Source organism: Notolepis coatsorum, assembly GCF_963971535.1.
Source record: "Notolepis coatsorum genome assembly, chromosome: 8".
Taxonomy (NCBI): Eukaryota; Metazoa; Chordata; class Actinopteri; order Aulopiformes; family Paralepididae; genus Notolepis; species Notolepis coatsorum.
The window spans coordinates 129,358,733-129,373,760 of record NC_140172.1 but is presented as its reverse complement, the minus strand read 5'-3'; the positions used below and the strand labels follow the sequence as shown (position 1 = coordinate 129,373,760).

The 15,028-nt window shown below is 41.9% G+C and overlaps 1 protein-coding gene across 3 annotated transcripts in view; it reads left to right on the top strand.

Annotated features, from left to right (window-relative positions):
- The window catches only part of LOC311232876 (protein FAM168A-like), a 73,575-nt gene that overhangs the window by 20,440 nt on the left and 38,107 nt on the right, over positions 1-15,028 (top strand). For all 3 annotated transcript variants that reach the window (XM_084319708.1, XM_084319709.1, XM_084319707.1), the window contains one exon: positions 13,413-13,504. In XM_084319708.1, coding sequence (XP_084175834.1) covers positions 13,435-13,504 — 70 coding nt within the window. In that variant the 5' untranslated portion in view covers positions 13,413-13,434. The remainder of the gene's footprint in view (positions 1-13,412; positions 13,505-15,028) is intronic.

The window sequence follows — 15,028 nt, the reverse complement described above, 5'->3', positions numbered from 1 at the left end:
TGAATTTACCTGTTGTGTTCTACTTTCAATTCTTCCTGTAAACTGAAAGGACTCCTTGGGAATTAGGAAGTACGTCAGGCACACTTTTATAAACCCGGCAGGACTAGGTTATGACTCCATTTGGCCCTGGGGCTGAAGAAGCCCTAAATTAGGCCAATCCAATGAATTGTCAACCAGCTCTTTAACTCTGGTAGAAAGTCCGTTCATGTGTGAAAGATATTGATTTGAATGTGAGTTCATATAATCATTCTGTATTATTAAATAAGATTTTCACTTTAAAGGGTTGATATCCCATTGTACTGGCTTTTTATTTCAGTTTTAAACCGCGATTTGAGCTTTGAATCGTAGTTCAGGCTAATCCTTTCTCTTTGAAGGGGCCCGGCCGACTCATTCCTATCATCTGAGGTCTCCCAGCTCCCAGGGTCGTGATATTATGAGTATAGTGTGAAATGGAGCTTGGAGCTGCTGCTGCTACTGCTTCTTTCTTATTTTTTTTGTTGCCAGAACCTATTTAGTTTATTTTGGGAAGACTGAGGTGGGTGTTAGCTTCTTTACAGTGAGTTGGAAGCAGACTAGCAGCTCTCTAGCCCTGTAATACATGCATGTCTGAGACGGGGTTGGGATCAATTCACTTTCCAACTCGGTGAATTCAGGAAGTGGGGTTTTCTTTATCCAACTATTGACAAGTGAATCAGAGTGAATGTTACATCATCTGCAAGTATAACAACAATTTCTGTTTTTAATGTTCTTAATTGATTGAATTGAAACTAAGTGAATTGATCCAACCATGGTCTGAGACACTGTGATAGTTGGCCCATATTGGGTATGCTTTTGCCCCCCCCCCCCATCACCACATTTGGATAGTTTAAAACTATTATAAATATGATTATCTGCCAATATATTGGTTAATGATATTATATTGGTTAATTTGTGAACCTACATTTTCCTACTAAAGACCCTACTAAACACCCCACAAAATGCCACACAAACATCTTAAACTCCTTACTAAACATGCAGCTAAACACCATACTACGCCATACTACACCTCACTAAACACCTTACTACACCTCACTATACACTGTACTAGGGCTGGGCGATATATCGAGTATATTCTATGTTTTGCAGCTTGTTACTATATTGTGAACATCAAGTATGTTGTCACGTCAGTTTATAAGCCGCCAAGGCTGAGAGACTTGCTTTAGCGCAGCAACGGGCTAACGTTAGCCGCTAAGCTAACTAACGTTAGCCGCTAACTAACGTTAGCCGCTAACTAACGTTCTAACGTGAATCCGCGGCACCAGTTCCATTAGTGAGGAAAGGGGGGGGTTATATTGACGAGGCTTGACAACAGAGGTTCAAAGATAACTTCACATGTATTGGCTATTCGTTTCTTTATATTGCTTTATCTGTCTGGCTGCTCCAGGTTCCAACTCTGTGTGTTGACAATGACATCCTGGTGTGACATCATCAACTACGGCAATTTAGGACGCTCAAACTCAAACCTAATACATCACGCTCTCTACGTTCAATTATTTAATGTAGCCAAACATTACACTATAGGTATTAGGTTCACTATATACTTTCGTTGGATTTTCTTGGGGATTTGCAATACTATACATTTTTGGAAAGGATATTGTATAAGGATTCAGAAAATCCATGTTTCCATTTGCCCAGGTGAATCTTCAAAATGGCCACCGTAAAATGTAGGTTTTGTAATATCTCGGCTTCTAAATGAGCTAGAACATTGATTTGAACTGCTAAACCCACATTTTCAGGGTCAATGAATCCAAATCCTCGCGGCTATGAGAATACTCGCGGGTATGAGAACTCGAACCAGCTTGTGATAATTTGTTGTAGCCAGCTAGCATTGATGCTATTCAATGCTATCAACATTAGCTAAATAGCTAACCCAACTAACGTTAATGCCATTCAGAATGTATAACAGCTACAAACAACACACAATAACGTTAATACAATTACATGCATCATTGTTTACACGGGTGGGGCTAGTGAACGAAGGACTAGATACAGGGACAAGGTAAACATCAATTAATTTAATACACCAGGTAGTTTCGATCTGCGCTGTCGCGCCTACGCACCACAGGGCTATTCTATTATATACGGCGTTGACACGCTGCAGATTAAAAAAAATCCCTCATCGATTGCCTGTAGCTGCATCTTAACGTTAGCTAACATTAAAACTAACCTAAAGTTAGTTGTTCACCAACAATCTCAACATTTGTATTAACGTTAACTCAAAAACGACACGAGTTGTCCGCTCAATCGCTCATAGTTCCGCTAGCGATAATAACAACAATATTTCTGGTCGGGGGGTTTCAAAATAAAAGGGACAATTCTAAAACACCGGAAAACACGTTTATTTTGTACAGCATTTTCCTCCACGAGTAATTCACGATCACTCGAGTATAGCATGCGATCAATCGATCTGGATTAAAAATGCCCATCCCTATTAAACACCATACTACGTACACTCCACTATTTACCATACTACACCTCTATAAACACCTTACTACACCTCACTAAACGGTAAACACCATACTACACATCTTACTACACTGTACTACACCTCACTAAACACGTGCTACACCTCACTAAACACTAGGGTTGGGGGGAAAAAATCGATACGTAGTAGTATCGCGATACTTTGCGTGGCGATACTGTATCGATACAGGGACGCCAAGTATCGATATTTAATTATACATAAAAGAAATACAATTATTATAATATTTATTTTTTGAAGTTGCATTGTTCATTTCAATACCTGTAATAGTACAGTAGTCCACACTAAGGCTGTCCCCGAACCCTGTTTTTAGGGTTCGAACGTTCGCCAGGGTTTATTGAACGAACGTTCGTTTTTTTTAAAATTTTAAATAAATTTATTTTTTAATTTTTCTTTAATAATATTTATTTTAATTTTTATTATATTATTATAGATCCTACGGAGGGCGGCATTGCATAGTCTATTGGTGAAAAACATGTTGTTTACAGTGGTGGCTGTTAGGGATGGGTACCGAATTCTGTACTTTTGAGGTACCGAACCGAAACACGTCGGTACTACAGAGTATCGAATCAAGTGAGAAACTTAAAAAAAAAATTAAACTTTTTTTTTTATTTATTTTTTTATTTTTTATTTTATTTTTTAACTTTTTTCTTTTCATGTCAACGTTCACACGCACAATATATGCTTACCTAGGATTTGACTTGATTCAACAACAAAGCAGTCGGAGCAATGACAAGCCGAAAACTGTCGAAATTGTAGTTATTTGAAGTTTGGATTTTTTTTTTTTTTTACGACTGAGGTAGGTAAATTTAATTTCTTGAGACTAAAGTACCGAAAAAAGGTACCGTTGGGTACCGGTATCGATTCACAGGTACCGGTATCGGTTCAAATGTGAAAGGTACCCATCCCTATTGTAAACATGTAATTAAACAAAGCACTCGGAAGAAAATAAACAAGCTACTGCATCAAAGTTACTACTTATGATAAACAATAGCCCTTGCACACCGCAGTCACGTAAGGGGCTAGATAAACAAAGGCATTCGTTTTGTGGCATTAACGTTATATAGTTAGTGTTACACGTTCAATAACATCAGCATATTATTTACCCAAACAGAGCAAGTAGCAAGCACTCGTCCTCAGAGTCTGGCTATTCCCATCATGTCACTGCCATTGGCTCCGCGCCGCGCTCTCACCGGCCGTCTTACCCCACGGATGCGCGCCCGTCCTGGGCATCGGCCAACCACGGTGCTCCCAGCCGTCCCCTTGGGCTTCCGTTGCTCATAAGAGCACTGAGTTGTACCCATTCTGTCTGTTAATAAAGTTTTCAATCAGACACATGTATAGAAAGGCTTTGTTTTATTATAACATTCGTTGCAGTAAAATCATTATGACTCGTTTGGTCATCCTCATCTACGTTCTCGGCGGGGAGCTAGCGTATTAGCTACGGTAAGTCTGTTCTCGCAAGCAGATCAATGGCGGCATTGCCGGAAGTAAAAAACTAATAAACGCTTGCCGATTGGTGGTAACAGCAGAGGCGGGTGCAAGCGGTGTGACGTAATTGGCAGAATCGCCTGTCAATCAAAATTGTTCTATTGCATTGGTTGAGAGCTCTGGTTGAGACAATAGTATCCAGCTACAGGCCGGCAGACCATACTGGTTGAGCCGAACGCCGCCTCTTCACATCGCTTCAACCCCGTGCGCCTCCTTTATTTTTTTTTTTGCAGAACGTTCAAACCCATTAATTAATGTCCGAATGTCAGCGTAACGAACGAACGTTCGAACGTCCGGGCTCAGCCTTAGTCCACACACACATGTGCATTCAGTTAAGTTGGAATATGACTGTAATACAAACAGTTCAGTTTGTCAGGTACATGCAACACAGATTACAGTGTTTTAGGGCTGTCCCCGACTAAGGATTTGGACGGTCGACTATGATTGGCCAAAATTTGCCGTTAGTCGACTATTGGTTGACAAAAAAAATTATACTATTTTTTTTATCCACTTTTTCTCCCATTTTCTATTTTTCTCCCATCCCAATTTCGTATCATCCAATTCAACCCTCCCCTGTCTCGAACGCTGTTTCTTGCCTCCCACAAGCCGGCTGCAATGTGGACTAAGTCATACATAGCACGAGTCCCCTCCGATACTCCAGGTAACAGCAGTCGCATCTTTTCACCTGCGCGGCGCGATCTTTCAGCATCAGGGGTCTCTGCTTTGGAGGGGCGCCGCCCCCACCGCTTCCTGATTCTACTGCGCAGGCGCACCAACCGACCGGTAGGAGTCGCTGTCCACAACGCCCGATCCCCACCCATCAGTTTCCCACCCCCTAATACTGCCAATGTGTATTAGTACGGACGACCAGCTAAACTGAAAGCAATGTGGAGCGCTGGGCTCGAACAGGCGAACCCAGCATCTCCAGTATTCATGTTGAGCGCCTTGCCCACTGCACCACGTAGCCGCCCTAAAGTATAATATTTTTTATATTTCTTTTAATATTTCTTTTGTACTTTTTTTTTATTGTTCCATTTGGGCTGTGGGGGGTGCTTAATGTCTGAAGGAGTCGACTGAAGGCTTCTTGTCCTCTGCAAAAGCATGCAATTGGTCCACTGATGGATACATCTTGATATTTGTCTAGTCTAGTGTGTTCATTAGATGGGTGAAATCCTCTTTCAGTGCCTCTGTGCCTGTTTTCATAGGCAGGTAGCCTCTGGTATGCGTACCATTAGCGTTAGCCACACTTCTAGGCCTTTTTTCTTTTCGAAAGAATGTTAAAAATATTTTTTTTTTATAAATATTCGACTAAGAGGTTGGCCAGTCGACTACGGCTCCTTTCGACCGATTAGTCGACGAAGCTTCGAAGTATTTAAGACAGCCCTACTAAACACTGTATTACACCTTACTAAACACTGTACTACTTAAACACTGTACTACACCTCATTAAACACTACTACACCTCACTAAACACTAGGGGTGTAACGATGCGACCTCACAACAAGGCAGATTGGTTTTTTATTGCTTCATTTCCGTTTCAGAGCATTTTGAAAAGCACCCGTTTTGAAATAAAAAACAGTTCATTCTAGACCATTCTGTGATAATCGACGTCTTTTACTGGAATATTCCAGAACGCTGATATTCGTCGGCCTATTTATGAATCGTTTTCAAATAAACGCTAGATGATCAATATTATACGTGCGCGCAAGCACATTCGCGCCGCGCACGGATAATCGGCGCGTTCATTTCCTCATGGATTTTTTCAGTAAAACCGAAAGCCCATTTCACATAACAGCGTATATCTTCATCGAAATTAGTCTGATTATCCTAACACTGATGACATAGATTCCTTACCTGACATCAGATGGTATCCAACTGGTATATTCCAATTCCTGATCACCATTCGAAAAAATCGATAAGTGTATGGATCCAAGGTGATACAGTAGTACACATGATTCCGCGGGGCTGAGAGGCTCCAGAATGAACTGTGGTAACCCCGGCTGGATCAGTGGACTGGAAAATGTGGAGTACCGGATTTTTTTCCCCATCCATTTTCATTGAGTCCATTCCAAAATCCCTTATGTCATCTGGGAGACGATAGGGGGCGCTTTTTTCCACATATGATCGCCGGCGGCGCTCGTGTATACTCGGGTAGGCTTGCGTGATGCAATATGATTTCAGATCGCTAAAAAAAATAAAATCTCGTGAGTGGCATTCAACATAACTATCGGAAACCCGAGATATCTCGTGTGTGGCAGTTAAAGTGTTAAACACTACTACACCTCACTAAACACTGTACTACACCTCACTAAACACTGTACTAGACCTCACTAAACACTGTACTACACCTCACTAAACACTGTACTACACCTTACTAAACACGTACAACACCTCACTAAACACTACTACACCTCACTAAACACTACTACACCTCACTAAACAGTGTACTACACCTCACTAAACACTGTACTCTACACCTCACTAAACACTACACCTCACTAAACTACTACACCTCACTAAACACTAGGGCTGCAACTAATGACTATTTTGGTAGTCGACTAATCTGTTGATAATTTTTTCGATTAGTCGACTAATCGAAAAACAATTGTATTAAAAAAATATATATGTATATATATATAATTTTTTTATTTTATTTTTTGCACTACCTATCTTTGTGAAAGTGGTTTCTCAGCTCTGGTCCAGCTGAAGACAGAGCAGAGGAACAGATTGGACATTGAGCATGACCTCAGAGTTGCTTTGAGACTCTTTGTCAGGACCAAACAACATCCCCAGTTATCCCATTAGTTCCCCCAAACTTACTGTCGGTCTGTTATGTTAAGCTAAGAAGTCTTCAGCTGGCTGGACCAGAGCTGAGAAGCCACTTTCACAAAGATAGGTAGTGCAAAAAAAAATTATAATAATTTTTTTTCTTTTTAATGACTAATCGACGCAACAATTCCTCGTCGACGATTTTTTATAATCGACATCGTCGATTATGTCGACTAATCGTTGCAGCCCTACTAAACACTGTACTACACTTCACTAAACACCTTATTACACCTCACTAAACACCTTACTACACCTTACTAAACACTGTACTACACCTTACTAAACACTGTACTACACCTCATTAAACACCTTACTACACTTTACTAGGGTTGCACGGTATGGTATTAGTATAGTACCGCGGTACTAGAGTGTTCAAAACACTACTACCATATACTGCATTTAGAAAAAAAACTATTTAAATAAATTGTTTTAATTTATGCCCGCAAATGCCTTCCTATTGGAGCACAGCGCTGCTGTCAGTGGTGACGTTGCGCTAGTTGTGTGCGTGACGTTACCGGAATCAACCTTCTGGAATGAAGAACAACAGAGAAAATGAGGCAGAGAGAGCTCTGATGGAGAGAGATTGATAGTGGATCACCATTCCGGTTTTAAGAGAAGACATGGCAGCCACAGCAGCTTCAGAAAACCCACAACTAGTTGATAAAGTGGAAGCCCGAAGTGCCATATGGAAGTAATTTGGCTTCAAAGCCGATGAAAAAGGCGAACCAGTTAGCACTGCAAGCGGTGCTATAAAGTATGTCTCGCCAAGGGAGGCAACATGCCAAACTTGGCGAAACATTTGAAGGACAAACATCCTGACCTGTCCATAGGACCTACTGTAGCATTAACGTAACATTAGTTATCATAACCATCTGCAATTGCAGTGAGGATATTTATTGATTAACGTTAGCTAGCTAGCTTTAACTAGAATTACGTAGTTCGCTAGCTATATAAGCTAACGTTAGCAGAGTTTATTCTAGATGCAAAATGTGCTAGCTAGCTAACGTTAATAAAGATGGTTATGATAACTAACGTTACGTTAATGCTACAGTAGCTCCTATCAGTACTGTAGTCATGCCAACATTCGTTGGACGAGCAATGCTAGCTCTCGTGACTACAGTTACTTATACGATCATTCGAAAATGTCCACAATGCTATTCGCAAGAATAGAAAATAAATGTAAAAGCCTAATAATAAGCTATACATAGACTACACTGCCGTGCTGAAGGCTAATAAACACAGCATCCCCTGTTGCCTACCCACAATAGAAATGAATTGATGCACACATGCATCTCTATAGCTTAGTCACAAACGTGATTTATACAGAGACATTTGACAATTGCCCATTTAATGGTTCATACATACTGTATAAAGACAACGGAAATCTATTTTATTTTTGTTAAACAGCCTACAATATGACAACCTAGTTCTAGATTATGATAGGCTATATCTAATCAGTCTCACTCATCAAAATGTTTTCTAGGTTATGGTATCTCAAACTAATTAGGCACTCTGCTATGACAAATTTATAATAATAATAATAATAATAATAATAATAATAATAATAATAATAATAATAATAATAATAATAAAACCATACTTTTTCTACCCTTGAATTTCTTACTACACCTTACTAAACACCATACTACACTCTACTATTCACCATACTACACCTCACTAAACACTGTACTACACTCCACTATTCACCATACTACACCTCACTAAACACTGTACTACACCTCACTAAACACCGTACTACACCTTACTACACCTCACTAAACACCGTACTACACCTTACTACACCTCACTAAACACTGTACTACACCTCACTAAACACCATACTACAGCCAATGTTCCATCCCAGGTCTCTACTGCCTTACCCCCCTCTTTTCATGGCTTATCTTATCGATTCATCACACCCAACACCTTCCCACTAACTCAGTCTGTTCTCTCTTATCTAACTCTTCCCTCCTCCTGTCCTCTTTCTCTAGGCTCTCTTCCCTCCTCCTGTCCTCTTTCTCTAGGCTCTCTTACCTCTTCCTGTCCTTTCTCTAGGCTCTCTTCCCTCCTCCTGTCCTCTTTCTCTAGGCTCTCTTCCCTCCTCCTGTCCTCTTTCTCTAGGCTCTCTTCCCTCTTCCTGTCCTTTCTCTAGGCTCTCTTCCCTCCTCCTGTCCTCTTTCTCTAGGCTCTCTTCCCTCTTCCTGTCCTTTCTCTAGGCTCTCTTCCCTCCTCCTGTCCTCTTTCTCTAGGCTCTCTTCCCTCTTCCTGTCCTTTCTCTAGGCTCTCTTCCCTCCTCCTGTCCTCTTTCTCTAGGCTCTCTTCCCTCCTCCTGTCCTCTTTCTCTAGGCTCTCTTCCCTCTTCCTGTCCTCTTTTTCTAGCCTCTCTTCCCTCTTCCTGTCCTTTCTCTAGGCTCTCTTCCCTCCTCCTGTCCTTTCTCTAGGCTCTCTTCCCTCCTCCTGTCCTTTCTCTAGGCTCTCTTCCCTCCTCCTGTCCTTTCTCTAGGCTCTCTTCCCTCTTCCTGTCCTTTCTCTAGGCTCTCTTCCCTCCTCCTGTCCTTTCTCTAGGCTCTCTTCCCTCTTCCTGTCCTTTCTCTAGGCTCTCTTCCCTCCTCCTGTCCTCTTTCTCTAGGCTCTCTTCCCTCCTCCTGTCCTTTCTCTAGGCTCTCTTCCCTCTTCCTGTCCTCTTTCTCTAGGCTCTCTTCCCTCCTCCTGTCCTTTCTCTAGGCTCTCTTCCCTCTTCCTGTCCTCTTTCTCTAGGCTCTCTTCCCTCTTCCTGTCCTCTTTCTCTAGGCTCTCTTCCCTCTTCCTGTCCTTTCTCTAGGCTCTCTTCCCTCTTCCTGTCCTTTCTCTAGGCTCTCTTCCCTCTTCCTGTCCTTCTCTAGGCTCTCTTCCCTCTTCCTGTCCTTTCTCTAGGCTCTCTTCCTATCCTTTCTCTAGGCTCTCTTCCCTCTTCCTGTCCTCTTTCTCTAGGCTCTCTTCCCTCTTCCTGTCCTTTCTCTAGGCTCTCTTCCTATCCTTTCTCTAGGCTCTCTTCCCTCCTCCTGTCCTCTTTCTCTAGGCTCTCTTCCCTCTTCCTGTCCTCTTTTTCTAGGCTCTCTTCCCTCTTCCTGTCCTTTCTCTAGGCTCTCTTCTCTCTCCCTGTCCTCTTTCTCTAGGCTCTCTTCCCTCTTCCTGTCCTTTCTCTAGGCTCTCTTCCCTCCTCCTGTCCTTTCTCTAGGCTCTCTTCCCTCTTCCTGTCCTTTCTCTAGGCTCTCTTCCCTCTTCCTGTCCTCTTTCTCTAGGCTCTCTTCCCTCTTCCTGTCCTCTTTCTCTAGGCTCTCTTCCCTCTTCCTGTCCTTTCTCTAGGCTCTCTTCCTATCCTTTCTCTAGGCTCTCTTCCCTCTTCCTGTCCTCTTTCTCTAGGCTCTCTTCCCTCTTCCTGTCCTCTTTCTCTAGGCTCTCTTCCCTCTTCCTGTCCTTTCTCTAGGCTCTCTTCCTCCTTCTGCAGCAGTAGCTCCTCTATTAATACACTCATCTGATCTCTATCTCCTACCAGCTCTTCTCCTCCTCCTCCTCCTCCTTTCTTTTCACCACCCTGTTCCACTTTAGGCTGTAAACAACTTGGGTGGAGGAGGAACACCACTCAAGTCCTGACCTTCTGCCACTTCCATTAGCAGCCGATCATCCGATCTCCCGGGAGCACATGTCTGTGACTGGTCCGGTCCGTCCCGATCCCAAATCAGATCGTCGATCACACTGTGAGGCGACGAGCCAAACTGTGTCCTGAAGGGGTTTGGGCTCGATCACAATTCTCAATCGTCTGGACGCGATCCAGCCACAATACGCACAACGTTCAACTGTGAAGAGATGGAGATAGATGGATGGCAGGAAGAAGTAATGGCAGATACATATTTAAGTAGAGGCAGCCACAGCCAGGAGACGCACACGAGAAGACATTTCCAGGCCAAGTGGGGAGGACACACACGGCAAGGGAATCTCACAACAACAACGCATCTTTATGATCCTTTCTCGGAAATGGCATTGAAACGACAAAGACGAGTGTAACCGTGGCAACACGGTTGGTTAATTTTGGACTTGGCATATAGATGGATCGGTGTAGGAGGTGATGAGGAGGAGGATGAAAGGAGGGGTGAGAGGAGGAGTTTCCCCTGCTACTACATGCAGAAGAGAGTGGGAGAGCTGTATCATCATCATGATGGAAGGGAGATTCTTTTGACCTCCTTACAGCCACGGTTCCAATGAGGTTACATGCATGTAGAGGGAGGTAGTCATGTACTGAGGGATAGGGGGAGAGAGGGAGCATGCATGGTAAAGGTTGAACAGGACTAGACACAGGATTCATAATGGATCACAGTCTACCCCATACAGATGGAGAGAGAGCGATTGATATCATTATTATCCACATATATTATGAGAGAACAGAAATTCTGAGATGTTTGTGGACTGCGCACAGCCGGTTTTCTTTTGGCGACCATGTTAACCGCTTGGACCGTTCAGACGGGATGCGCTCGCAATCTTCGGCATCTGGTCTATTTTCTCCATGCGCTGCAGGCTGGAGGGCCCTGTCTTGAGAGCCCCAGAGAGCAGGCTGGAGGGCCCTGTCTTGAGAGTCCCAGAGAGCAGACTGGAGGGCCCTGTCTTGAGAGCCCCAGAGAGCAGGCTGGAGGGCTCTGTCTGAGGACCCCAGGCTGCCCTCTGGCTCATAGGCGATCAAGAGGTCAGAGATGTGGCGAGGGACCAGACCAGGGTGTGCTTTAAAAGCAGCAGAATCCTAAAAACGTGACTATAACCAAAGTAAAGAGTAAAGTAGAGGTGATTATGTGCCGTCTGGCACTGGTTAGCAGCTGCATTCTGAACGAACGGTTAGGTGAGCCAGGAGTAGACCTGGTTACCGTGTGTGTAAACGAGTTAAAAAGCATGGTTGACGTGCTCCAGGTCAGCAGAGGGCAAGAATAATTAAATTTTAGATCATATTCTTCAGTTGAGAAGCAGGAATGCACTGCCCTCTTTACATGTTCATCAAAAGACTGATCACACACATTTTTCTGTCCATGCAGACGTATTTCAGATTTGTTTTTATTGAGTTGTAGGGAATTTTGAGCCACCCGATGTCTTCTGGAGGTGATATTTTGACTGTGTCGATCCGTTTTGGTGGGAGATATAACGTGGTGTCGTCAGCATGTGTGAATACCATGCCAAATGCATGCAATGTGGTTTATTCAGTTATGCAGGGTCAACATCCGTCTACTCTAATCATTATGTGATGCAGGTCATAAAGGGTGTCACGAATGACGAAGAACTAGCATCTTCTTCATGACATGCTCTAACCTCTAGGGGTGTAACAATCTCAATACAGAATTCAACATAAAAAAACAGTGTATTGAAGATTCTCCTTCCCATGGTTTCTAATTTCTCCAGTTTGTTATCTAAACTTGGCATCGGGAGGGAAAGACACTCTATGTACGCAGTAGGGCTGTACCGAACATTCAAAGCTTCTATTGAAGTATTCGAACGAAGCTTCGAATGTCTGTCATATTTTATGACGTAATCCAAAAATAAAATAAAAATATTAACAATTTTTTTCTTTTATAAATATCCTCAAACTAAATCCTCAATTTGAATAAAGTGATTAATCTGATTAAATGAGTCTTTAATTTTATTTTTTTTATCAACTTTCTTTAATGAATATAACTCATCAGTTTCATCAACATAAATAATCCAATAAGGGCTGGTACAAAAGTGATGGTGACGTCTTGATGGAGCGCCAAGCGGATGCAGACAGGCTACATCATTTATGATAAATGTTTTATTTTCATTCTTATGACTAGTCATATACTATAATAGTATAATACTATAATATTAGTGTAGCCTAATCTTTATCTGCAACTGTGAAGAAAAACCCCATTGGTTTAAAAGGAATGAATAGACACAAAATATATATATATATATATATATATATATATATATATATATATATATAAAAAAAAAAAAGACATTTATATATTTCTTTTTATTAAAAATTCAAATGTTGATTTAGAATTCGAATGTCAACATTATGAATGAAGCTTCGAACTACTCGGTACAGCCCTAGTACGCAGTAAGGATGGGCATTGATTTTCGAATATTTAAATAGTCAATCAAATAGTTCATGCGAATACCGTTTTGTCTAAAAAAAATAATTCCCCTTGTTTTTACCAACAATTAACCCACTGAAACCGGGAAACCCATGTGTGTGTGTATAAGCAGGCTATATAAGGCATTATTAGCAGGCGTTTTAGGTCTAAATGGGTTAAACTGTAGTATATTGAGGGGACCCTATTTTCGATTAGTATTGGGAATAGTTGCCAGAGTTTTGCCCATCCCTAGTATGCAGTACACACGCACACTAATATTTATATTTTTCCTATAAATATATGTAATATATTATAAATGTAGAAATTCGAAATCTCAAAATGTATATAGAATCTGAACATCTGTGTACTGTTACACCCTTAGTGACTTCATAACATTTCCCTTTACCATAACCTTAATAACCTTTTACCATGTGTTTTCTTTTCTCTCTCTCCAACAGTAAGGCTAGACTGTCTTCCATTATGAATCCTGTGTACAGTCCTGTTCAACCTGGGAATCCCTATGGAAACCCTAAGAACATAACATACGCAGGTGAGTCGCTAATGTCATATCATTGGTTGTACTGATATTATCCACAGTTTCTACCGCTGTTTTGCTTGCAGAAAGGGAAAAGTAGGTTTGGATGTGAAGGCCTTTCACACTTTTCCTTGAGAGATTGTAACACGTCGTGGTTCATGCCGGATGACGACATCACAATTTTTGGCTGGTGCCAATCATCCAATTGTCCAATAGAGGCCTTGCACGGAATGTTTTTGTAGTTCTTTATTCCAACATGGCTGCCTGTAACTACTGTTAAAAAGAAAATGCCTAATTTCCGTGCAGTGTTAGAGTAGGTAAAACATTGGAGAAGCATGACATTACTCTTCTACAGTGACTAATTTACAAGATCCAGTAATACGACACCACATTATTACATTTGTATTGATACATCTCTTATATCAACACATAGCAACTGTTGTTTTGCACCTAACATTTCTTCCAGCACGGAGGACAAATGTGCGTTCCGTGAAAGGAGCTTGGACCTTGGACTATTCAGACCTCTATTAGAGAGTGCCTGGACTACTATTCAGACCTCCTTTTAAAATAATGTATTCCCCGTCTCATGTTGCAGTGAATTCCCGGCGCTGTGATAACATTTAAGTACAAGAAAAAGGTTTCTCTATTTCTCTGTGTTACCAAGGCAACAGGCTGTCAACGTGCACTCAAAGACAAGGGCGTTTATATGAAAGTGTATGCCTTGCTGCTGTTGTTAGTACAGAGAGGGGCACACAATCATCTTTTTCTTGTACTTTAATGTCGTCACGGCGCCAGGGATTTATTGCGGCATGAGAGACGAAGCGCGTCACCGTGGTGAATCAAATAGACTTCATTGACGACCATTTTCGCTGGCAAGCTGTTTTGTTTATTTCTCAATGTGCCACGTTCAGACCCGATGGAGAGAGTTAGCTTGCATGCGTTCCATGGGTTTTGACGTGTCTGGCTGGCCAGTGGCCACGCCCCCCTTTTCTGCTGCCGGTCCATCCCCGTTGTTGCATCATTTTACATTTGCTGCCTTTTTTCTGGGACTGGGGGGCATTGCAGAGGTTGTGTAAATATGTTGCGTTTCTCCAAGGTAAGACTGAACTTGGCCTTGATCCTTTTTCCTGACGGAGAAAATTAATAATGAATTATTATTATTATTTTTTTTAGTATCTGACAAACCCTTCCTTCATCTTGCTTCCATAAGTCATGGTCCATTCCCAAAATAATAAAGTAAAAAATAATTAGTCTTTTTAAGTAAGTGAATTGACTTCACTCACAATTCCGACCAAATTGGACCTAAACGGTCACAGCGGTGGTTAGTCAGGAATGCATATGATATGCCCGTCCAGAAACTGGTGATTGTCCAGTCGCTCCAAACTGGTTTATTGTTAACTTCTCAATATTCCAACTTGCTGGGTGACTTCACACCAATCCTGATCGTTGATGCTCAACGTCGGAGTCTGTTGTTCTTTTTAAAGACATGCTTGTGCAGGCCTACGATACACCACAAAGACCAGGAAGACCATGTTTACA